The sequence below is a fragment of the Periplaneta americana genome, chromosome 1, assembly GCF_040183065.1.
Source record: "Periplaneta americana isolate PAMFEO1 chromosome 1, P.americana_PAMFEO1_priV1, whole genome shotgun sequence".
Lineage (NCBI taxonomy): Eukaryota > Metazoa > Arthropoda > Insecta > Blattodea > Blattidae > Periplaneta > Periplaneta americana.
The window spans coordinates 207,014,361-207,040,407 of record NC_091117.1 but is presented as its reverse complement, the minus strand read 5'-3'; the positions used below and the strand labels follow the sequence as shown (position 1 = coordinate 207,040,407).

The window sequence follows — 26,047 nt, the reverse complement described above, 5'->3', positions numbered from 1 at the left end:
AACACTTTACAAGACAGATCACATTTCATTTAACAGTCTGGAGTCAATTTCGACCAACGCATCCTTCATGAGAAGTCATCCCTTCTTGAAGTCGGGATCTGGAAAAGAGGGTTAACATTTAGAGAAATATATCTGAAAGAAAGGTTGGCAGTCCCATTACATTTTGTGGCTATACATATAAAAGTCTGCAATATCAAATCACTGATATTTCCAGAATTATGCAGTTCTCTGATCGAATCGTTAAAGGATTTTATGAAGGTAAAGGGAAATTAAACAGTATTTTATTGAAGATTGGGTAGACTGGAGAAAAATTCTCTCCGGCACTGGGATTCGAACCTGGGTTTTCAGCTCTATGTGCTGATGGTTTATTTACTAAGCCACACTGGATTCTAGTTCCGATACCGGATTGAATCCTTCGCAGTTTATCTACCTCTTTGTTCCCCTTTGGCTTGGTGGATAAAGCATCAGCACATAAAACTAAAAACCGAGGTTCGAGTCTTTGCCAGAGAGAATTTTTCTCCGTTCTATCCATTCTTCACCATATGGTAATGCAGAATTCCTGCACGGAAATATCATATGTACTTCGGTACATCATAGTAGTATTTTATTGTACCTATTTATTTTATTTATCATTAGAAAAATAAGGGAAAGGAACTGGGTACCCTACCCCATTATCTCCTGGCCTAGATGCCTCATAAGTAATGCCTTCTTGATGTTGCTTGTAAGGTTCAACCTGTCTTCGGACAGTTGATTAAACAACAACAAAACAACAATTCCTGCAGTCATTCTTTCAGCAGGATTCTGCTACTGCACATACTGCTTATGAGTCACATGATTGTATGGTGGAGATTTCTAAGCACAGAATGATCAATACTGGTTTGTGGCCAGCTTGTAGGCTCAATCTGATTCCTTGTTATTTTTATTTATAGGGAAACTTAAAATAGAAAAAGAAAATCTATCAGAAAAACCCGCATACAATAGAGAACATAAAAGAAAATATCAGACAAGAAGTTACTACAATCACATCTGAGGATTTTATTAAAGTTAACAGGATTTTCCTACACAGATGTCGGGAATGTATCATTTTCAGCGTATCTTATAACACAGGTTAATGCTTATCATTGTCAGTATTAAATACAGTACTAAAATAAAAATACTGCATCAGCTGCTTGTCTATGCAGATGACGTGAATATGTTAGGAGAAAATCCACAAACGATTAGGGAAAACACGGGAATTTTACTGGAAGCAAGTGAAGAGATAGGTTTGGAAGTAAATCCCTAAAAGACAAAGTATATGATTATGTCTTGTGACGGGAATATTGTACGAAATGGAAATATAAAAATTGGAAATTTATCTTTTGAAGAGGTGGAGAAGTTCAAATATCTTGGAGCAACAGTTACAAATATAAATGATACTCGGGAGGAAATTAAACACAGAATAAATATGGGAAATGCCTATTATTATTCGGTTGAGAAGCTTTTATCATCCAGTCTGCTGTCAAAAAATCTGAAAGCTAGAATTTATAAAACAGTTATATTACCGGTTGTTCTTTATGGTTGTGAAACTTGGACTCTCACTTTGAGAAAGGAACATAGGTTAAGGGTGTTTGAGAATAAGGTGCTTAGGAAAATATTTGGAGCTAAGAGGAATGAAGTTACAGGAGAATGGAGAAAGTTATACAACACAGAACTGCATGCATTGTATTCTTCACCTGACATAATAAGGAACATTAATCCAGATGTTTGAGATGGGCAGGGCATGTAGCACATATGGGCGAATCCATATAGAGTGTTAGTTGGGAGGCCGGAGGGAAAAAGACCTTTAGGGAGGCCGAGACGTAAATGGGAAGATAATATTAAAATGGATTTAAGGGAGGTGGGATATGATGATAGAGAATGGATTAATCTTGCTCAGGATAGGGACCAATGGCTGGCTTATGTGAAGGTGGCAATGAACCTCCGGGTTCCTTAAAAGCCAGTAAGTAGTAAGTAAATAAAACTACTAACTTTATGCACGGCGACTCAATGTCCCTTTTTCCGGTTGCAGCAGCTGCATTTCCCCAGTAAGCAGCCGCACTTAGATGTCCCGTAACTCAAATAATCTGTAAAAGCATAAATATGTATACTCAAACTTGTGGTCGGAATCAAAAACTTTTCTTAATAAAATTGAAAACTGGAATAAAAAGCGCTGTAAGTCCCAAAGAGATAAAGCGTTGAAATAAAGAGCTTCCTTGTGCCACTAGTAATGTAACATCATACGTTTTGCACATCTATGGGAGAAGCTAAGCTCTAAATAAAATTTTTCTCAATGGATTGAGCCAGGGACATAGATTTTTTTCATCATCATCATCATCATCATCATCATCATCATCATCATATTCCAGGCACGAAATTAGGCCATTGTTGGCCTGTTTCGGTTCCAGCTATACAGGATCCAATAGACGTTTCTGTGGACATCCAGGTCATCGTCGCCCCTGAGGGTGGTATTTTAGCATTTCTTGGGGTGTCCGGCCAGCTTCCATACGAGAAATGTGTTCAAGCCAGCTATTTCTGTATTCTGTAATTTTTTCTTCTAATGGTTGCATGTTGAGTTCCTGCAGTATACCCTCGTTGCTCTTGTGGTCCAGAAGTGTGTATCCTGCAGTTCGTCGCAGATATTTCATTGCAGCTGCTCTTAATCTGCTGATATCTCTTTGTTTCAGAACCCAAATTTCGCTTCCTTAGAGGAGAGTTGGTAGTGCAAGGGTTTTATATAGCTTTATTCTGGAATGTTTCTGTACTAAACCTGGTTTTAGGGTATGGTTTAGCAGTCCTAATATTTGTAAAAATTTGTTAATTTTTCTGCTTACATCATTCTCTCCTTCGTATGATATATTACATCCTAAATACGAAAAGGAATTTATCTGTTCTAAAATCACATTTTCAACAACAATTTTGCTTCGGATTGGGTTTGTACCTTCAAATGCCATTATTTTGGTTTTTTCTGGTGAAATCATCATGCCATGTTCTTCTATGATTTTATTTAGTTTAAATATACCCATCTGTAAATTGTCTTCGCAGTTTGCAAGTAATACTTGGTCGTCCGCAAAAAGAACTGTGTTTAGTCTTATGGAACTTGAAATTTGAATAGATTTTTTTTGTAAACCTAATTTTCAAAGATATTGACACTGACAGCCTTTTTTATGTCTATTCTTCAATTGTTATGGCTTAGAGATATCTGTATAAATAACTTGCATCAAACTGACAAAATAAAGTAAGGTTAGGCATTTAAAGGATGAAGTAAGAAACCTTAGTACCACAGGTAGATTTTTATCAGCATGTACTCACAGTGTCTATCCCTTTGTCAGATATACAATGTAACACACCAGATGAACACAGTAACTCATAACACTTTTGAGACATCATAGAACAATTACAAAAAAAAATGGACGAACACTCAATCCCATGGACAGAAGATAATTGTCTTCCATTGCTCATGCCGGGAATCAAACCTCGGACCACTTCCTTAGAAGCACATAGCCACAGAATTGGACCTCTTTTTCCTACATAGGTATTTAATTAGGGTGTTATTAATAATTTGTGTTAAAGAAATATAGTGAGATGGAAAATATTTCTTTCATTAGTCTAATCGTGTCTTTATCATAAGTGATATTTTCTCCACCCTGTCAAGCAGTAATTTATTACAACGTATAAGTTAAGATACAAAGTTATGTCACACTATACCAAAACTCCTTCTTACCAATCCTTTCGCAATTTATTTAACGTAGTTAATTTACAGTGTACTGTATATCAATGTAATTCTCAATTCTAACAGAGAACGACCAGTACTTATTTAAAGGTTATTATTTTTGTGTAAGTAAATACATACAGTTCTAGCAAATAATATATTTTCGTGTGATGTGCAGCTATTTTGTATGTATCATTAATCATTTTCAGAAATAAATTAAAATGAGCATTCAGTATAGATATTTCGTAACTAGTAAAACATTTAACTTGATAGCACTAGTACTAGAAACAGTAATTTATTACTTAGTATTTACCATATCAATAACTTGTGTTCAGCTATTTTGAGTACTCTACTAACTGTTTTAGAGTTTTTTTGAATTCGGGTTCGTACTACTTATAAATATGTTTGTATTTTGTACATTGATTCTGGAAAAATCCAAAACAGTTGCCAAATATGGAAGTCAAGCTTTCAGATTCAAGCTCAGACTCACAAATTATCAGTCTGCTTTACAAAGAGCTTTAGCTGAAAAACTAGATTTGCATAAATTATCAGTGTTTATACCACGTCTAACTTGTTCAGTAAAATATATGTAATATATTAGAGATGATTGAAAGGCTGCACTTATGAAAGCAAGAATATTCTTTTATTCCTTTTCATCATTCTAAAACCATAAAAACATTATTATTATTATTATTATTATTATTATTATTATTATTATTATTATTATTATTATTATAAATAAAATTTCAAAATGTTTAAAGAAGTGTTCGAAATATATTGGTAGACGCCATTGTAACACACTGACTCTGTTTTTTGCTTGGAATTTCATACCAGGACTTTTATTTAGGAAAATGTATATTATTACATTTGTATATAGGCGTAATGTGTTAATAAAATTAAAAGTCACAGTCGAAGTTCATAGGAAGTCAGACATTGCATCAAGCTCATTTAATAAATATAGGTACTGCATTTGATCACCTGAAATATTGTAAGGAAGGTCTTCATACATAAAATTGTCTTTTATATATATATATATATATATATATATATATATATATATATATGAGAGAGTCGGGTAGTATCGGACATCGGGTAATATCGGACAGTGAGTTTCTTTCATCTACCACACGATGATAGTACCTGATTGACATGGTTACGTTTCTGTGATGTCGCATAGAGAAACGTAACCATGTCATTCAGGTATTACCATATGGTGGTAGATGAAAGAAACGCACTGTCCGATACTACCGATTCTCCCCTATAATATATATATATATATATATATATATATATATATATATATATATATATATAATAACTTTGCTTTAATGTCTTCTAGATGTCGATATTGGTGGCCTTATTTTATTATTTGACTAGTAGCAGCTCGTAGAGTTTAGTTATGAATGGATTCTGTTATGAAAAATCAAAACATAAAATATAAACGTAATTTTAGAATGGCAAATCATGCAAAAGAAGTTTTTTTTTTTAAACATAAAATTACTTAGTCATACGTTAAAAAGTGTTAAAATTTTAAAAAAGGTATGTGTCTTCGACAGACGGCCTGTTTCGACGTTATGTCTCGTCTTCTTCAGTGTCTCCTGAACTACTGGTGATCTTGATTCTGCGATGTGCATTTGTCGATGATAGGGGTGCCTTTTTTATTAGTGTTAGGGTTATATCCATTGTCTTGTGCTATATATTTTATTGTGTTTAATTCTTCAGTGTAGTTGTCATTGACACACTAATAAAAATGGCAAAACAAAAACAGAACAAACCAACACAAACATCACGCGAGAATAAATACATAACATTAACATATCACAATACCAATACTCACAAAATTGCAACTTCATTCAGAAAACTAAAATACAAGATAGCATACAAAACAAATAACACAACACAGAAATATCTAAATAATCACATTAAACATTCAAATAAATATAATTCAACTGGAGTTTACAAACTAAAATGCATTAGTTGCCCACATTTTTACATAGGACAGACAGGAAGATCCTTTCACACAAGATATAATGAACATATTAAAGCTATAACCAAACCCTACATCACATCAAATTATGCAGACCACATTATCAACAATAATCATGACTACAATAATATAGAAACAGATATGGAAATTTTACACATCACACCAAAAAGTTCACAGTTAAACATCCTAGAACAAAACGAAATATATAAACATACCCACAACATATACTTAACACACAATTACAGTTCAATACCCACACATTATTCGACGTCATGATACGTCATAACACACAAACAACCAGCCCCCACCATAAGAGCAACACACCCCCACCCCTACAATCGACAAATGCACATCGCAGAATCAAGATTACCAGTAGTTCAGAAGACACTGAAGAAGACGTGACATAACGTCGAAACGGGCCGTCTGTCAAAGGTACATACCTTTTTTAAAATTTGAACACTTTTTAACGTATGACTAAATAATTTTATGTTTAACAAAGTGTTAACGTGAACTTAATCAATGAAGTTTTTTTTTTTAATTAATTTCACTGGGAGGATTGTGTTCAAATGTGCTCTTCAGTTAGTCATCGCTGGTTTTGACCCTCTCACCTGCCAACCATCAAAGGCAAGAGGGAAAATACATTTGTCATTGATGGAATTTATATGATAATAAGAAATTCCTCTGAAGCTATTAAATTCACACATATTACATTAGATATCTAAATGTCTCCAGGTAAATAAAATAAAACCTTTGCCAATATCTGAGTTTTTTACAGGCACATGTTGAATGTACTGCTGAAGATGCCATGACGACAAACTCACTTAAACGTATTGGGTTTCAGGTGCCATCTGGTCTCTGCACGGATCAGTAGTGCCAAGTGTCAGGTGTCCATACTGCATAAGGATGTTTGCCAACAAGTCAAATCTCAAGATCCACATACGTGATGCACACAGTGCTGATAAGGGCCCATTCTCATGTTCCCAGTGTGGCAAGCAGGTTAAAAATAGGAGTTGCCTGCGTGTCCACATGTACCGTAGTCACACTCCATGAACAACACAGCAATTGTCTGAAGCATTAAAATCCTAATTTCCTTTACATGAGAGTAGTAACAATTAAGCCGTTCATTAAATATCTCTTAACATTTATGAGTTATTACATTTTAATGACATGTAAGTACTAAATATGTACATTATTTCACATTACTTATGTACTCTAAATTTTTTAAGAATTCAGGCAACATAAATGGATTATGTTAAAGTAAAGTATTAAATTTTATTGCAGTAAACTCTCGATTTGATCCCCGAAACAATGTTTTTTATGAGTTGTGTGTTAAACATAGATCTCAAGGATTTACTTAACCGTTTTTTTTACTGTCTTGTCTTAAACAGTTAATTATTGGCATCTATACTGCGGCAAACAAACTCTTTGAAGCTGCTTGAAACAACATTTTTGTTGCTGTTTAAAACGTCTTCAATACATACTGCAGCAAACAAGTCATTACCAGACACACATTTGCTGTGATCCTTCAACTTAAAATTGTGAGTAGCCGGACGTTTTCCTATTCACAAAAGGAGCTTCTCAACATCACACTTCATCTAGAAATTAGTTTATATTACTTTAAATAAAACTTAATTTGTTACAGTAGCTATGTATATGATAACATTTACTTTTGTTTCTATACATTAATATTGTATTTTATTAGTGTATATATTCAACAGTATACATTTTTAAGGGGAGAGGATGGTATTTTTTGGTGAAAAATGAGTAAATTAAAAAAAAAAATTCTTTAAAATACTCTGTGATTTGTGTGGAATGCATAGCATAACATTTTGTGGGTATTTGTGCCCTTATCGGATGTTGAGTCGCCATTTTTAAACTTCCTGCGTTATGGATATTTAAATCACTCGCCCACTTTTATTGTTGTTTCTGGTAAATTAAATTTTCAAAAAACATTTTTTTTTAAATACCCTTTGATATGTGTGGAATGCATTGCATAACATTTTGTGGGTATTTGTGCCCTTATCGGATGTTGAGACGTCATTTTTAAACTTCCTGCACTATGGATTTTTAAATCACATGCCCGCTTTTATCGGTTTCCAGTAACGTCATTTTTTTTTTGCTACATTGCCAGACAAAAATGGGTATAATTTATGAACTATTAAAGATACATGCATGAAATTTAGAACAAACATTCTTTAGACTATTATGAAACTTTTCTCTGTAACAGGATTTTGTTAATTGATTTCATTTTAAAAATACGTCCGTTTGTTTGCAAGAAAGGAAATCAGAAAATTGTTATTAAATTTTAATTGTTTATTTTTCAAACGTAGGGACTAATATCAAAATTCTGTTACAGATAGTTTGTAGAACATGCTTTTGCAAATACATTGCAAAAAACTGTTTGAATCTATCTTTAAAAATGGTTTAGTTATATCGGTTTTAGTACAATCCTGCATTGGGTATATATTTTTTTAATTTGGGCTCCCAAATAATTTTTTTTCAACATATTTTTATTAGGTTGAGTTGCCACAGCTATGAGCTCTCTACATACAAAAAATTAATATTTTACACCAAATAGGAAAAAAGTTAAAAAAAATACCATCCTCTCCCCTTAAGTTCTGTAATTGTGATTTCAGGTTTCGAATTATACTGTACTTAAAACGTTAAATCAGTTGTAAAATATACGCAACTGGTAGTAAGAATGTAAATAAGAAATAGATCATTGACGACAAATTGATGTAGAAAACCCATTTTCCTCAACTTTGGATTTCTTGATATAGAGCTATTTCTATATACACTGTAGCAAACAATTCACACACTCAGTTGGAATGATGTTTCTTGATTATGACAGTTGCAAACAGGTATGATGAAAGAGTAATGGAACGGAGAAAAATTCTCTCTGGCGCCAGGATTTGAACCTGGGTTTTCAGCTCTACGTGCTGATGCTTTATCCATTAAGCCACACCGGATACCCACCCCGGCGCCAGACAGAATCGTCTCAGATTAAGTTCCAACTCTTGGGTTCCCTCTAGTGGCCGCCCTCTGCATTATGTCATAGATGTCTATGAACATAGGACTGAAGTCCACACATGTGCTGAGGTGCACTCATTATGAGTGACTAGTTGACCAGGATCTGATGGAATAAGCGCCGTCTTAAATCACGAAGTGATTTACGCATATCATATATATTATTTTAATGTGCCGAAGTACATATGATATTTCCATGTAGATATTCTGCGTCATCATATGATGAAAGAGTAATGGAACGGAGAAAAATTCTCTCCGGCGCCAGGATTTGAACCCGGGTTTTCAGCTCTACGTGCTGATGCTTTATCCACTAAGCCACACCGGCGCCGGAGAGAATTTTTCTCCGTTTCATTACTCTTTCATCATATGATGACGCAGAATATCTGCATGGAAATATCATATGTACTTCGGTACATTAAAATAATATATGCAAACAAGTAGACATGAAACACATCTCGGCTGTCTCTCCCTGCTTGCAACAAACAAAAAGTTTCGTCTGCATAGTGTGTTCGTGTGACAGGCCCTAACCTGTATATCAAGGGGTAGTTGGTTGTAGTAAACCATCTGAGTAGCTTCAATCAGTCTGAAAGAGTTTTGTTTCGTGTGCAGTGTGATTTAGTCCTAATGTAAAACCATAAAAATATTTGTAAGATCTGATTTGACATGAATTGTAACTACAACTTCTCCAAGAAGACCTACCTAACAAGTTACTATTTGTGCAATTCATGGCTGTCCTTGAACCTGCAACTTATACCTCGCATCCTAAATGTATTTTAGAGATTCTTTATCAGACCACACATGATCATTTCAAAAGCTGGAGTAGCTAAAGTCTACAATTCTTTGTTCACTGCCATGTATAAGTGCATTCTGTCGAATAGTAGACATTGTACGTGTTTTCCAATATCGTAGAACTGTATTTTGTTTCGTTAACCAGAAAGTGAGTCAACCGTACATGTCTTATTTGAAAACTTTAAAGTTAGGTCTTTAATATTGATTATTCCGGCAGAGATTGTTCATAATTTTATTCAGACTGTTTACGAACTCAGAAAGAGTCCATAATAAGTCTTCTGACATCTCTTGTTATTGTTCAATCAGTTAAGTAAATAAAAAGAACTAAAATGTACTCTTAGTAACTTACATGTAGAAATTTCATTATGAAACCAAATTTTAAAACAAAAGAATAACAATAGTGGTGATTAAAATCTAGTTTTTGTTTGCATACTTTATAATTTTTGTGTTTGTTTTAAATATAAAACATTGTTCTACTTTAACTTTAGTCTTTTAGATTTCTGAGGATTAAACAGAATAATCATAATTTTGCTGAAATTATATATCTTTCAAAGATACTAGACACAATACTGTCTTGTGTATCACAGTATTATACATTGCACCAAGGTATGTATCCAAAAACATTACCATAGTGGTATGAGGAATTTGTTTTGATTCCGTAGAAAAGAAGGAAAATGTAGGAAGATTTAAATAAAAAAGCTTGTTTGTTAATTTATTTTTATTTGAAATGCGAGATGAAAATTTACATTACTTTGTGAACGCCCCTCACACTTATCTTCTTGCATTCGTGAATAATGCAAAGATAGTATACATATTGCTAGATTAAGAAGCAAATTACATGCTATAAACTTAAACTACCTCTTATTTATAGCTATATATAATTAACATAAGTATAATAGATAATAGATACCGGTATTCTTAAATTTAACTTCTGTTGTTATTTTATGTATTGTAAAGATATTTTAACTCTGTAGCTGAATTTGTATGTAATTTCTAAGTGAAAATATATCATGAGTATATTCAGAGGATGTGAGTACATCTCAAATGTTACATATAAACTTTTGGTTGTTATTTCATTACACTTAACTTAACCATATTAATAATTTATTAAGGGGAGGCAGAGGTGAAATTTTCGAACAAAACTGAAGAAAAAATGAAAATTTGGTTTTTTTCCATTTTTATTATCTTTATTTTGATATTCCGATGTTAGTTTTTGATTTTGTGCCCTTTAAAAGTATTAAATTAAAACCAAGATAACTGTATTACTATATTATTCCCATAATAAACTAATACTTATCATTATTTATATACCTTCTCTGAACATATAAATAAAAAGAAATATTGAAAATTTCTTACAATATGGTGCATGGAGCATTTTGTATCAAACGATATAAAGTTTTATAAAATTATTAATATTTACATAACTATTGTACTTAGAAAGTTGAAACTTGGTATGTCCATTACTAATAACATACTTAGTATCCATGATCAATTTCAAACAAATCGGATAAATTTTGTGGATTTTGAAATATTCACCTCTGCCTCCCCTTAAATGGTGATCTTACTCGTGTTAGTTGTGTAAGATCGCCATTTAATCAATTATTATTATATATCCAAGTGTTAAAAGTAGTGTACGAAAGATTCAACATGGATTAACCATATTGTTCCTTCATCTGCTAAACAATATGAGATTGACTGAGTATGAATTGATTAAATTTTATTCTTGAGAATTTCGTGAGTAAGTTTTCATAAAATTTTACATCAATTTTAGTGACTGTACAGAACAGACTGTCGCGGCACGCTTACATTTCACAGAAAAGTTTTAAATTGTATTCATGACTTTGTTTCACACCACAAAATTCATTACAATACCTTTTCATTATGAATTGATTACGAATAAAGTTTATAATCTGCAGGAAGTAGAAAAGTATACATACATGCGAAAGGGGTATTGTATTGTACTTATTTACATTCCATGGTATTCATACATTGCTTCGCAGCTAGAATATGGAACATGTCAAGCGGAAAAAAAATCTTAATAGTACTATAAAATCTTAATTATAGCCACAGTCTAGTTGAAATATATACAGAAGAGTTTTACAATATAGTCTACTAGTACAACACAAAGTTTTAGTATCAATACTTAATACAACACAGAAATATTCATGAAGCATTGCTGAATGTCATGAATTTACCTACAGAATAGAAGGTGTGAGAAATTAAGTACTTCTTTAATTTGGCCCTAAATAATCTTATGTTTGAATAATTTCAAGGAAAAATTGTTCCGGGGCCGGGTATCGTTCCCAGGACTCTTCGCTTAGCGCGCGAACGCTCTACCAACTGAGCTACCCCAGGAACTATACACGACACCGTCACAATTTTTCCTTTTATATCCACACAACTCACATGAGCTGACAAGACGCCAGAACTCAACTGTGAGTGCACACAATTACTGTGTGACTTTAAATTGTGGCTTTCTGTTAACGTAAAATTGTTTTACTTTTTATATCCGTAGGGAGGCTATTAAACATGTTTACTGCCATATAACGCACTCCTTTTTGACATCTGCTATTATATGAAACAATACTGGTAACTTTGTTTGAGGACTGAAGTGAACTAAGCAAAGAATGAGCTTAACCCCTTTACGCATTCTGGGACAGATATGGCACATAACGGTTTTATATTCATATAATTTATAATATAAGCATATAATATTTCAAACTGCATACTGGGACAGATATGACACACTGTCAAGAATTGGATTTGACCATATGTGACATCAGTTGAGAAAGAAAGAACTACTTAAATTATTTTAATATTAAACCGGTGTGTGCAAGACTGTCCCATGCGGCAAGAGGTTAACTTAGCTACAATTTCTAGTCATTATTCAGAAGAAGTGTAGATTTTATCCATTACTAGTACCGGTACTGGTAATTACTACAGAAATTCACATGTATCGAAGTTTGGATGTACCTCTGTCTTGTGAACAAGAAAAGGATAATACCTGTAACAAGAGTTTCCTACTCGTGGGGATCGTTACAAATAGCAAAAAACACTTGACTGACCATTGTAATCTATTATTTGGAGTACAATATTACAGATTCCTTTTATTTCCTATCATTACAGTATTCAACTCTAGTATAATATGTATGTGCCATGTAATGTCAACCATTCTACGAGCAGGCCTACTTTAAGTTTCTTGATGAAAAGAATTTCACATAATAGCCGGTAGTTTTACTTATCATCTATAAATTCATGATACATAAATTGTTCATATTGATTATGCAAATTAAAAAATAAATTACATCTCCTCAAAAAGAATTAATCAATCAATCTTCTTAATGTATCCAGCTGTTTGCTGACAACATAAAGTCCACTGTAGTCTATTCAGTTGTTGTTTTTCACGAGAAATGAGGGGTATTTTGATCAGTGTTCATTATAGATGTCTGTTGCTAGCAGCCAGAGGTGGGGGTGTAGTCAATATATACTGCAGGGCTGTGTCTTCTGCAACTGGTACTGATGATTTTAATTGACTTCTTTTGTGGTTTATGGATGGACAGTATAGAAGAATGTGTTCCAGATCTTCATCATGATTATTATACCACAGACAAGTAGGATTATCAGAAAGGATTGAAGTATGGTGTCAGTCCAATGCAGAAGCAAAATTCATTCTCTGTAGCATAAAAAATAAGGCTAAAACGAATAAATTCCACGTCTCATTGGGTAGTACATTTAAAGACCGCAAATTAAAACGAAAAGGCAACATTAACGAAAAAGATATAGACACTCTAAAAATTTTACAAAGGAACTCTAGGTCTTTAAGAAACAAAATGGATTTATTCAAGCAAGACGTTAATGACATACAGCCTTCTGTAATATGCATACAAGAATCTTTTCAGATTGCTGATATTTTAAAATTTTACAAAGTTGCTGACTACAAAATTTTTAATCTGTTTCGTGAAGATAGAGGGAGTGGAGGTGTTGTTACCATGATCCACAACTCCATTTATGTAATTGAATCTAAACAACAATTTAAAGATCAAACTGAATACATTAGGACAAAATTATTACTTCAAAATAATATTTCATTTTCACTTGTCAATGTATATATACCTCCAGGCCTAAACCTAGTAATGGATGATATAGAACAATTGATCCCATCTGATCGCAAGTTTATCATAGTTGGTGACTTTAACAGTAAACATCACATATGGAATAATGGACCTTCAAAAAGAATTAAGAGTTATAAATAATGAAGTAATGCCACCCATATTCTAGTCAAAAGTAATGTTAAGTGATCTACATGATAAATTTACTTACTTAACACATAAAGTATAGTTAGGTCTAAAATACTGATTAAAGTTGACTTACTTGAAGAACAAAAATATGTTGTAAACCCAAATTGAGCTACTGTATATTCTAAAACAGCAAGACAAAGATATTACAAATAATCATGTAAAATTATAAATAGTGCTGGTAGCAATATTGAAGGGAATTGAAATGTCCTTGCTGCAACAAACCAAAAGTCTGAGTGCTTTCTACTAGGAAGCAAGATACAAAATGAGTTAAATGACCTCAAATGTGGCCATTGGAATCCAACAAATTTACAAATATCTAACTGTAATCTAACAGAAATATACAAAGTGCACAGCTCTATAAAAATTTATATTCAACAAAAGTAATACTGTAGTATAATTGAAATACCTACACATTACCTTTCAGAAACTAATTCACAGAATAGACCATAAGGTAAGGAGTTGGTTTCCTGATCCGACATGACTTCAAACTCTATTTCTATTACTTTAAATGATAGAGGTTTTCAGAGATTTTTCCCAACTCTAAGGCAAGTGTCAGAATTCTCGGTCTCATCTCGCCAAAATACCAACTCGTTAACACCAGTTCCAACAATGCTACATAACCTCGCTGTTCAGACAGCATTGTTAAATAACCTATTAAAAAATTCTCCCAATTTTTCACTGCAGCTATTTAAAAGGAAATGAATATATCGTGGTAACTTTGTGTTATAAAGAATATTCTCCATATCATGATGACTTTGAAAAAATTGGATTTCTGTATGATGGTGCGAGAGTGAAGATAACGATCGGTACCTTCATTAGTTACATTAAACATTTTCAGTATTTTGTATTTTCTGTAAAATTTTGCATGTTTTCTTTAAAAACTAACAGCAAATATTTACTTTTTAGTACTATATCATTTGAAATGTATGTGAATCTTGGTCAGATGAATTGGAGAGTTCCAGAAGTATACACAGGGCATATCAAAAGTCCGGTAACACTTTCAATATTTTATTACACAAAAAACTACTAATGATAGCACTTTCAAAAACACGCCAGTTTAAAGTCAAAGTCTCAAAGTTATTCAGCCGCTTAATTTTCAGTGATGAAGCGACATTCCATACGAGTGGGAAAATTAACAAGCACAACTGTCATGTTTGGGGTACACAGGAACCTCACAGAATCATTGAACATGAGCGTGATTCACCAAAGGTGAATGTTTTCTGCACGTTGTCACAACGAAAACTGTACGGACCTTTCTTCTTCATTGAGGCTACTGTGACTGGACATGGAGCAATTGTTGGTGCCTCAACTTAGACAAGATCTCGATGACGATTTCATCTTTCAGCAAGATGGGGCTCCGCCACATTTCCACAATGCAGTTCGTGCTTACCTGAATACGGAGATGTCTGATCGTTGGATAGGACATGCTGGAGTAAGGGACAGATGTTTCATGACATGGCCACCAAGGTCACCCGATATAACTGCATGTGACTTTTTTCTATGGGGATCCCTAAAGGACCGTGTGTTTGTACCGCCTTTGCCACGTGATTTAGAGGAACTAAAACCCAGAATTTGAGAAGCTGCCGCCACGGTCACAGACGATATGTTGAAAAGGGTATGGGAAGAGTTTGATTATCGTTTGGACATCTGCCGAGTCACTCGTAGTTCACACATTGAATCTCTGTTAGGTGTAAACAGAACTTTGAGAGTTTGACTTTAAACTGACGTGTGTTTGAAAGTGCTATCATAGTAGTTTTTGTGTAATAAAATATTGAAAGTGTTACTGGACTTTTGATATCCCCTGTACTATACATACAGTCACAGTGACATGACTAAATGCATGCTCTGCTGATTTATAAAATGTTTGTCTTGAATTTCAGGTTCATCCTGGATTGGTACTACAGGACCTAGTCAGAATCCAAGTTCGAGGTGTCCACACTGCATGAGAGTTTTTGTGAATAATACAAACCTCAAGATACACATTCGAGATGTACATAGTATTGATAAAGGTCCTTTTATATGCACTGAATGTGGTAAACAAGTGAAGAACAGAGGTTCTCTGAGAGTACATACATATCGTTTTCATACATTGAAAACATGAATATTATACATAATGAATTGAAGACTTGAAATAAAAAAGGTTCTAAGTGCCATAATCATGAATTTAAGGAAAATGAGTTTTAAGTGTACTAGGTAATTATTGGTCATAATTTCAATATTAATGTGTTTTAATTGAAAGATAAGCATAGTATGGAGGTAGTGTCCAAAGGAACTTACAAACGTAATATTGCAATAATATGAAAAACGTACTGAAAGTGGAAATTTAATGAAAGGCTCTAAGTTCCATAGTTCAGAATCAGCAAAAAGATAGTGAAGAGGACAAACGAATGAAACAGAAAATGTTTTTTGTTCATAAAATAAAAGTTTATTCTGTAATGCTTCTGGAAAACTGTTTGTGGTCATCATTTTTGTCGGGTACTGTATCATTTCAGTCAAATTCTTCTTCTTTTCGGTTAATACCTGGATTTTCTTCTAAGTTAACGAAAATATTTCAGAAGATGTTCCTCTGCAAACTTGCACTAAGTCACCTTGCCCATCTGGAACAGAGTAATGAATAGCTGCTTGTCTCCTGCTCTGTGAAGGGTCATCGTAGGTACTATGACGTCTTCTTTTAACATGTGATACCTGCATCAGCCCCATCAAGTACCTCCCTCACTTTTCAATATCTTCCAGGTCATAAAAATCTTCAAACAGCCTGACCTTGTGTTCATAGCTGAGGTTCTTGCATTTACACTTGCATGCACACTGACTCTGGAAGCAAGATGGAGAACCCTGTGCACTATATCTCATTAGGTCTACCAGTTTTTTCTGTTGTCACAACCAACATAATTTAGCTAGACCTTATTGTTGCTTTCATGCAAAAAGAACAAGAATAAACAGTGTGTCCAGGTATGGTGTAGGTAAGCGATCAGTAATGAGACTAGCCTCCTGTGCTGGACGAGGTTTTGCAGGAACATGTTTATTATTTGAACTTATATATTAATTTCCTCCATTTTTCAGCTTTTTTTTCATTGCAGCCGCAGTACCTTCTCCTTTAATTCGTCGTTTCTTTCCACTCAAACTCTTACAAATATCTGCCGCATCCGCCATTTAGTCTAATTATGAGGAGGAAGCGTGCGGGACATAGAGCCTTTCATATGTTAACAGCAGCGGCAGTTAAACCTCATGCTATCTGCCGATTGCATTTGTACTACATTTTCATTCGTGGCAGTTCGAGCCTTTTATACATTATAGGGCTTGGCATATTATAGATCCCATTTTGCACACAATTTCAAAATTCCTTATTATGGCACTTAGAGCCTTTTTTATTTCAAGTCTTCAATTTGTCTTATGTACGAGTAGTTTAACTTTCCTGCAAAAATGTCCTAACAAACTACAGATTAATTGCTAGAAGGAAGTACTGAATTAGGTCTCTAGTGAAGTACTTGTCTAAGAATGATAGCGTGACCAGACAATCCACATTTAATGGAGTGCTGATTGTTCCTGTATCAACTCTAGTCCTGTTAAAAAAAAAAAAAAACATGGCATGACTTTAGCTCTGCTAAGAGATGAATGTTCTCAGTAACAATAAAGGGAAAATATTATGGCAACTCAATTGTAGATGTCTCGGAGTTGCTCAGACAGAAAATTACAGATAAGGAAGCTGGACACTTTCAAATACTCAACTTACTTACTTACTGGCTTTTAAGGAACCTGGAGGTTCATTGCCGCCCTCACATAAGCCCGTCATTGGTCCCTATCCTGAGCAAGATTAATCCATTCTCTGTCATCATATCCCACCTCCCTCAAATCCATTTTAATATTATCTTCCCATCTACGTCTCGGCCTCCCTAAAGGTCTTTTCCCACCGGCCTCCCAACTAACACTCTATATGTATTTCTGGATTCGCCCATACATGCTACATGCCCTGGCCATCTCAAACGTCTTGATTTAATGTTCCTAATTATGTCAGGTGAAGAATACAATGCGTGCAGTTCTGTGTTGTGTAACTTTTCCATTCTCCTGTAACTTCATCCCTCTTAGCCCCAAATATTTTCCTAAGCACCTTATTCTCAAACACCGTTAACTTATGTTCCTCTCTCAAAGTGAGAGTCCAAGTTTCACAACCATAAAGAACAACCGGTAATATAACTGTTTTATAAATTCTAACTTCCAGATTTTTTGACAGCAGACTGGATGATAAAAGCTTCTCAACCGAATAATAACAGGCATTTCCCATATTTATTCTGTGTTTAATTTCCTCTCGAATATCATTTATATTTGTTACTGTTGCTCCAAGATATTTGAACTTCTCCACCTCTTCAAAAGATAAATTTCCAATTTTTATATTTCCATTTCGTACAATATTCTCGTCACGAGACATAATCATACTGTATACTTTGTCTTTTCGGGATTTACTTCCAAACCTATCTCTTTACTTGCTTCCAGTAAAATTCCCGTGTTTTCCCTAATTGTTTGTGGATTTTCTCCTAACATATTCACGTCATCCGCATAGACAAGCAGCTGATGTAACCCATTCAATTCCAAACCCTCTCTGTTATCCTGGACTTTCCTAATGGCATACTCTAGAGCAAAGTTAAAAAGTAAAGGTGATAGTGCATCTCCTTGCTTTAGCCCACAGTGAACTGGAAACACATCTGACAGAAACTGACCTATACGAACTCTGCTGTACGTTTCACTGAGACACATTTTAATTAATCGAACTAGTTTCTTGGGAATACCAAATTCAATAAGAATATCATATAAAACTTCTCTCTTAACCGAGTCATATGCCTTTTCAAATACTCAACACAATATAAATTGTTTTAGAATTAAAATGTGAAGTTATCTTCAAAGAAAAGAGTTCGTGAACACCACACATTGATTGTATGATACTGCCATTGAATGTTTTAATGAATTGACATATGCTGTCATTGAGGGTATTTACAGAGATGTAGTCATAAATAAAATAGAATGGTACCAGGGCGCTTTGTGAGAAGTTTATTATTATGAATATAATAATAATAATAATAATAATAATAATAATAATAATAATAATAATAATAATAATAATAAATGAATAATTTTTATGAATATTACTATTTTTTTTTTACGGTAAATGCCCAATAAAATGCTCTTTAAGGAGCCGAAAGCAAACTGCGTTTCCTTATTGAATTACACCATTCATGGACAGTAGTACAGTATTACCCGATTATGTAGTATGTCAAAGACCTGTATGCCTGATATGCGAACCTTTACAATAAATACTCACAATTTCAAGACAATTTAAGTATGAATTTACAATTAATGATATGTCATCAGAAGAAGAGCAAGTTCCATGTAACACTTATTGTAATCAGAATGACAGTCAAAGATACTTCACTATACCAAAGAAAATAAACTGACCAGCAAATATTTTCAGAATTAGTTTATAGCTGACTGAGGGAAGTTGTTTGAGAAAGAAGGTGTAAGAAAAGGACGGGATATTGTAACTATATGTAGGGCCATGTCAGTGGCTATAGTGGCATGCTGGACTTCCATCCATGCGGCCCAGGTTCGATCCCTGGCCAGGTTGTGATGGAATTTGTGGTGAACAAAGCAGATGTTGCACAGGGTTTTTCTCGGGGTACTCCTGCTTCCCTCTATCATTCCACCAACATTCTCCATCCCCTCCTCATTTCATCTATCATCCGCAATAGTAAAAATAGGCAGGGGTGAAGTTTGAGGGCAGTACAGATTCCCAATAGGAAGGGCTTGGGGCTCAACAGACTACTTGTATGCGGATGGAACCTGGCTCTATCAGGGGCCCATCAACAACTGATCAGCAGGGCTTGGGGCTCCAGGTCTCTGGAGTTTATCAAGCTACTTGTCGCAAAACAGGACCTGGCTCTATCAGGGGCTGAGACAGGATGGCCACCTGTCAGCATCGGACTCACGAATGCTACCCAGAACAATCATCGCATATAAGGGAGCACAATGGGCCAAACTATGCCTAACAAGCAAACGTTCTGATGGGGGCAGATAAAAAAGTTTTTTTTTCTTCCACCATGTTAATAATGTCAAAAGAAGTGCTTATACAAATTTTGGCCACTCGACCGCAATTACGAGGCCGTCCATAAAGTGATTTTCCCTGGGGTCGTTTATAGAAAAAAGCACAATTGCATGGAAAGATTTATTGAAACAGATACAGCAATTGTTGCGGTATTTGCCAACAGAGCTCCAACTGGAATGGAGACATTTGTTATACCATGGGATCAATTTTTGTGTCATAGAAGTCAGCCGCCTCAAATCAGGACTACGTCTGCACCTCTCTCTGTCGATCCCATGAAATGAGAAATGTCTGAATTCCGGTGGAAAATATGTTGAAAAATAGCTCAGTAATTGCTGTGTCTGTTCTAATAAATTGTCCAATGAAATTGTGTTTTTCTGTTAACAGCCCCTGGCGAACTTATTTTTTTACGGCCCTCGTAATTGCAGTCGAGTGGCCAAAATTTGTATAAGCACTTCTTTTGACATTATTAACATGGCGGAAGGAAAAAATTTAACTTTTTTATCTGCCCCCATCAGAATGTTTGCTTGTCAGTGTACGGACCAGTCCCGAATCCAGCCCACATAAAAGCCAAGCCATGCCAACTGTAGTGCGCAGATAAAGGGTATAATAAGAGGATGGAGTATTGTATGCAGGCTTAGGTGCGCTGGTAAATACTGTATTATTATTATTATTATTATTATTATTATTATTATTATTATTATTATTATTATTATTTGAGATGGGCATGGCATGTAGAATGTATGGTGAATCCAGAAATGCATATAGTATGTTAGTTGGAAGGCCAGAGGGAAAAAGACCTTTGGGTAGGCCGAGACGTAGATGGGAGGATAATATTAAAATGGATTTGAGTTGGATGGAATATGATAGTATAGACTGGATTAATCTTGCATAGGATTAGGTCCGATGATGGGCTTATGTGAGGATGGCAATGAACCTGCGGGTTCCTTAAAAGCCACTTGTAAGAAAGTAAGTATTATTATTAATTTACTTGTTAGTAATTCTGCTGATATTAGACATACTAATAATCGGTATTTATAAAATACAAAGTTGATTAAGACGCAAGTAAGACAATTATTATTTTTAAAAGTAAAAATAAAGAATCAGTATGCTCCCACATTGCAGAAAAAAGTACCTGGCGTGCCTTGGCATGACTACACCCCTGGATATTTCCCTTCATTAAGTTACAAGCACCATTAATTTGAGATGAAATTTGAAGAAATCTAAAATTCATTATAGTGAAGTTGATAATATGATACTGAATGTAATTGGTCAAGACTAAGTAGTCGATGAAGTTATCACATAAATAACACTAAAATCGAAGAAACATTAAGGTACATAAAAAGTGTTAATAAAGACATCACTGCAGAATAGCAATTTATGTAACTAGTGTATAATCTTAGTAATTATGACACAAGTGAATATTTAGTGCCTGAGCATCAGTGAGTGTGCTAATTTTCACGAGTGTTTATAATGAAGGTTATACACATGTTACATACAACGTTTTATGCTATTCTAGCATTAAAATATGAAGAGTTCGCGGGAAAAACGATGAATGTCACATTTCTGTTAAGGATTAGATAATGATCTAATTGAGTCTATAACTGCAAGATGTAGTGCTGTTTCTATAGAAAATAAAGGAAAGGATCACTGTATTCGTGGTGATAATTCCCCTTTTTACCATTTTTCATTAGAACAACATTAAATTTCGCAGTGATCCATTGAATTAGATAATGACATCAACCTTAAGAAAACTGACATTTATCGTTTTTCCCGCGAACTCTTCATATGTAAAAAAAACTATTATAAATTTACAAAATGTAATGTTACGACGTAGTAGAGACATGAGTACTGGATATGACGTAATATATTGCATGGTTGCTAAGTAACCGTTTCTAAGACAATGTTATTTTGTTGTTGTTTTGAAGCTTTTTCTTACAGGTACGTTGTATAAAATTGTGTTGTGAAGATGATGATGACGTCATGGAATACTAGTTGCTAGATAACCTTTTTTTCTGGCACCAGTGCCAGAATTAGGCCAATTGTGTACGATTTATAGCCTCATAACAAGGGTGTTTTAATGCTAGGATTGCATAAACATAATATTATTGATGTTGAATTTGTTACGACAATTTTAGGAAAACAAACACAGCTGTGGAAATAATATTTTCACTTCTTTGTAGGTAAATGAAAGAGCCCTTTTATTCATGAAAACTGAATACAATGATTATAATCAAGAACATTTCATGTATTGAATTTCATGAATGTCTCAGACTTTTGAAATAAACAATTTCTTGGCATAAGTTTTTCTTTTAGTCTGGTCATCCTGAAATATTAAAAGATTTTCTTTCAGTCTAGTCCCTGAAGTATATCCACACACAGACCTCGTTTTACGCAGAAACTTCGCAACAAGTTCATCCCGGATATCAGATTACTGCATGATCTTTACATGGGTGGCTACATTACATGTCTTGTTGCTACCACTGGATTATAGGTATAGTCCGTGTCACCATTTTTGGTGTGTTAAATAAGTGATGGGAACATTAAGTGCGAGTGTTTTACATTTGCCGCAGTCACCTGACAACTCTGTTTGGCAAATGGCTGATGTGACGTCATAGGAAGTGGTACCATTCTCAGCTGCACTAGCAACATGCTTTCAGACTGGGCATTATATATCTAGGACACACGCCAAAAATGCTGGCGCCAGCTGTATCAGTATATACAACCACACAACAGGATTAAGAATGAAATTAATATCTATATAAACAAAATATATCCTTCAGTTACAGAATACATGCATAATTATTATGTAGGTACCTACGTACTTACCATTTACTTCAAGTACTGTTCAAAATGGTCTCTTCTTGCAGTAAGACATGTTGCACATTGCTTAAACAAATTATTTGACATTTTCTGTATTCAGCTTCAACAAATGATTCAATTGTACGTCTTATTTCATCCTTTCAGTGTTGGAATTATTTCGGTAAATTTTACCTTTGAGGTTTCCCTAAAATTAATAATCACGTAACTCAGATAGGTGGATCTAGAGTGTCACAATCCCCTACTAATTATCTAGTCACCAAAAACTAGAAAAAAAAAATATATATATATATATATATATATATATATTTCTTTTTCTTCCTTTTCCTTCTTTTTTGTTCACTTGATCACCAGATGAATTTATTATCATACTGTACCCTTTTTACTGTGAAATGTATTTAAATTTGTTTTTTTTTTTCTTTTTTTATTATTCTATTACATTCTATTTGTTGTATTCTTCCTTACGTTTTCCCTGTTAACTATTTGTACTAACTGAGTAGCTTGTAGTATATTCCAGTATTTAGATCTGTATTTTACTTTTTTTTTTCTACTATGGTATTATTTTCATATTGTTTAGTGTCTATTTTGTTATGCTATTATTTTTTGTAATATGTTAGTATTCTGTTCTTTAACTTTTTGTTAAATTTCACTGCTTGTATACTTTGTGACCTGGTAGAGTGTAAGAAAAGGCCCTATGGCCTTAACTCTGCCAGTATAAATAAATGAATGAATGAATGAACTAGACATATACTGGGTGTTCATTTCAAAGTGTGTCATGACGTCACTGTTGTTGGGTCACCGATTTGAAGCGAGTTTCAGCTTATATGTTAGAGAAGTTGCCTATTATTTAAGGCGTTCTTCAATCTGAACTTGAGAACATGTACGGTATAACTTGAACGTCGTAGCAACAGATGGCGGTCTGTATGGTCTGTGTGCTACCATAACCTCCTTCGAACTGTGTTTTGCGCCGGCAAGTCGTACGCAGGGTATTTGTTATCATCGGTTGCATACAGTAACATTCCACAACACAAATCAAATGCTCCGTGTCCATGTTGACCGTCGAAGTTAATGTCAACAAATACGTAAGTAATCGTCTTAACCCTCTCCCCATATCCCGACAGTACGTATTTCCAAACAGTTCACATTCCTGCCACTACCGGCGTTACCGTATGTATCGGTACGTACTCTTCAGAATGAATGCCGTACTTGCTAGGCAACTTCTCTGCCGCTTAGGTTATACACCTCTGCGGAAGTGTAGGAAGATTGAATTCTCTAGGCTCATCGGCTAGCCACATGACGGCATACAGCGAGCCATGACACATTTTGAACTGAACACCCAGTAGTATTTATAAAATGTTTAGAAGTATGTGTTGTGCCATCGTATTTTCAAAATGTCCATACTTTCCTTCTTCTTCTGTTAGTTAAAAAATGGAAGCAATGTTGTTCTCACATAGAATTCTGAATTGACACAGGCATTAAAAAATATGGGTCCAATTATTACTGTGCGCACGCACACACATACACGCACACACGAACTGTGGATCCAGAAGTTTCTTTAAACATTTTCAAGATACCAAATACAAAAACATTTCCTTGCAGCGAAACTTGTCTGCTAGTTTTCTTCACAAACCATATTTTATATGGTCGAAATTTAAGGAGTCTGTTCGTTTTGAAGGCTGACTCCATGGATATGTCGTCTAAAAGATTTCTTCGGACTTAATTGTAATTGCACTTGCATATCTCAAAGTCTGTCTTTATTTGAACTGTATTTTTCATTGCCAGGTTTGTCACAAACTGAACTCTTGTGCGCCTCTTTCTTATTAACTTCGAAACACAAGAGTTTGTAGAAATTCTTGTGACAAGAAATTTATAGGCGCAAATCTTCGAACTCTTTTTGTGTAAATTGTTTTTCTTCACGTAACATTTCACTAAATAAACTCGCTCTTCAATAAATTTTATACTTCGTTTTTCTATCAGTGACTCAATACATGACCCACACTCTACGTCACTACTAGTACCACTCTTGAACACAACTGACTTTTAGAGCAGTTGACCAATGATATTGTCATCTTACTTCACGGGAATTTAGTCTATATGAATCTCGGCCATAGGAGTAATGGTTAGCGCATCTGACCGCAAAACCAGATGGCCCAGGTTCGAATCTCGGTCAGGGCAAGTTACCTGGTTGAAGTTTTTTCGGGGGTTTTCCCTCAACCCAATATGAGCAAATGCTGGATAACATGGTGCTGGATCCCAGACTCATTTCACTGGCATTATCACCTTCATTTCATTTAGACGCTAAATAACCTGAGATGTTGATACAGCATCGTAAAATAACCCAATAATAAAAAGAAACACTGCAATAAGGAAGTCAGGTCAACCTTCATCTTGCACTAGTGCAGCAATGAACAACAGAAAACTTAGCCTTTCCCGCTATAGTTGCTGTTGTATACAGGTACTCATGTTGGCTGCTCTGTTTACAATACGGGTTCCCCATCCCTGCGCTAGTGTTAAGTTTTTTCGTAAAATGAAGGCTATGTATGTTGTATGTGTGGCAAGTTGTGTTTTCGAAATAGTATGCATGTCTTAACAAATAAGAAAGACAGATTCTGAATTTGCAGAATATGAGTAAATTTATTGTACATATGGTTAATGCATGTAGGAGGAAGAAACATTGCACATACAAGCATGCATTATAGACACTTAGAATTATTTATCAAATACGTTTGCGTGTAACAAACTTTTGTTTCTTATAAGAGACACTAAATACGGTAGCCTATTATAATTTCCTTCAATGTAGCTATTTGTAAGGAATAATTAACCATAACTATTACTGTAAATAATTTTTCGTGAATATAAATCGTACATTAATCAATTCAGGCTGTGTAAAATGTCATTATGTTGATTAATGAAATGGTTGAAAACACTGCACTATAAAAATAAATTAGTTATATTACATACATAGAGAGGAACATAGGTTAAGGGTATTTGAGAATAAGGTGCTTAGGAAAATATTTGGGGCTAAGAGGGATGAAGTTACAGGAGAATGGAGAAAGTTACACAACGCAGAACTGCACGCATTGTATTCTTCACCTGACATAATTAGGAACATTAAATCCAGACGTTTGCGATGGGCAGGGCATGTAGCACGTATGGGCGAATCCAGGAATGCATATAGAGTGTTAGTCAGGAGACCGGAGGGAAAAAGACCTTTGGAGAGGCCGAGACGTAGATGGGAGGATAATATTAAAATGGATTTGAGGGAGGTGGGATGTGATGATAGGGACTGGATTAATCTTGCACAGGATAGG

The 26,047-nt window shown here is 34.5% G+C and overlaps 1 protein-coding gene across 4 annotated transcripts in view; it reads left to right on the top strand.

Annotated features, from left to right (window-relative positions):
* LOC138706671 (modifier of mdg4-like) overlaps positions 1–26,047 on the top strand; it is a 243,974-nt gene that overhangs the window by 202,054 nt on the left and 15,873 nt on the right. Inside the window, exon 6 of one of the 4 annotated variants that reach the window (XM_069836311.1) lies at positions 15,709–16,231. The exons of 1 other annotated variant lie outside the window; for it this stretch is intronic. In XM_069836311.1, the coding sequence (XP_069692412.1) occupies positions 15,709–15,929 (221 nt within the window). In that variant the 3' untranslated portion in view covers positions 15,930–16,231. Of the gene's footprint in view, positions 1–6,555; positions 7,866–15,708; positions 16,232–26,047 lie in introns of those variants that run through there. 2 more of the 4 variants (XM_069836357.1, XM_069836295.1) reach the window with 2 other exon arrangements.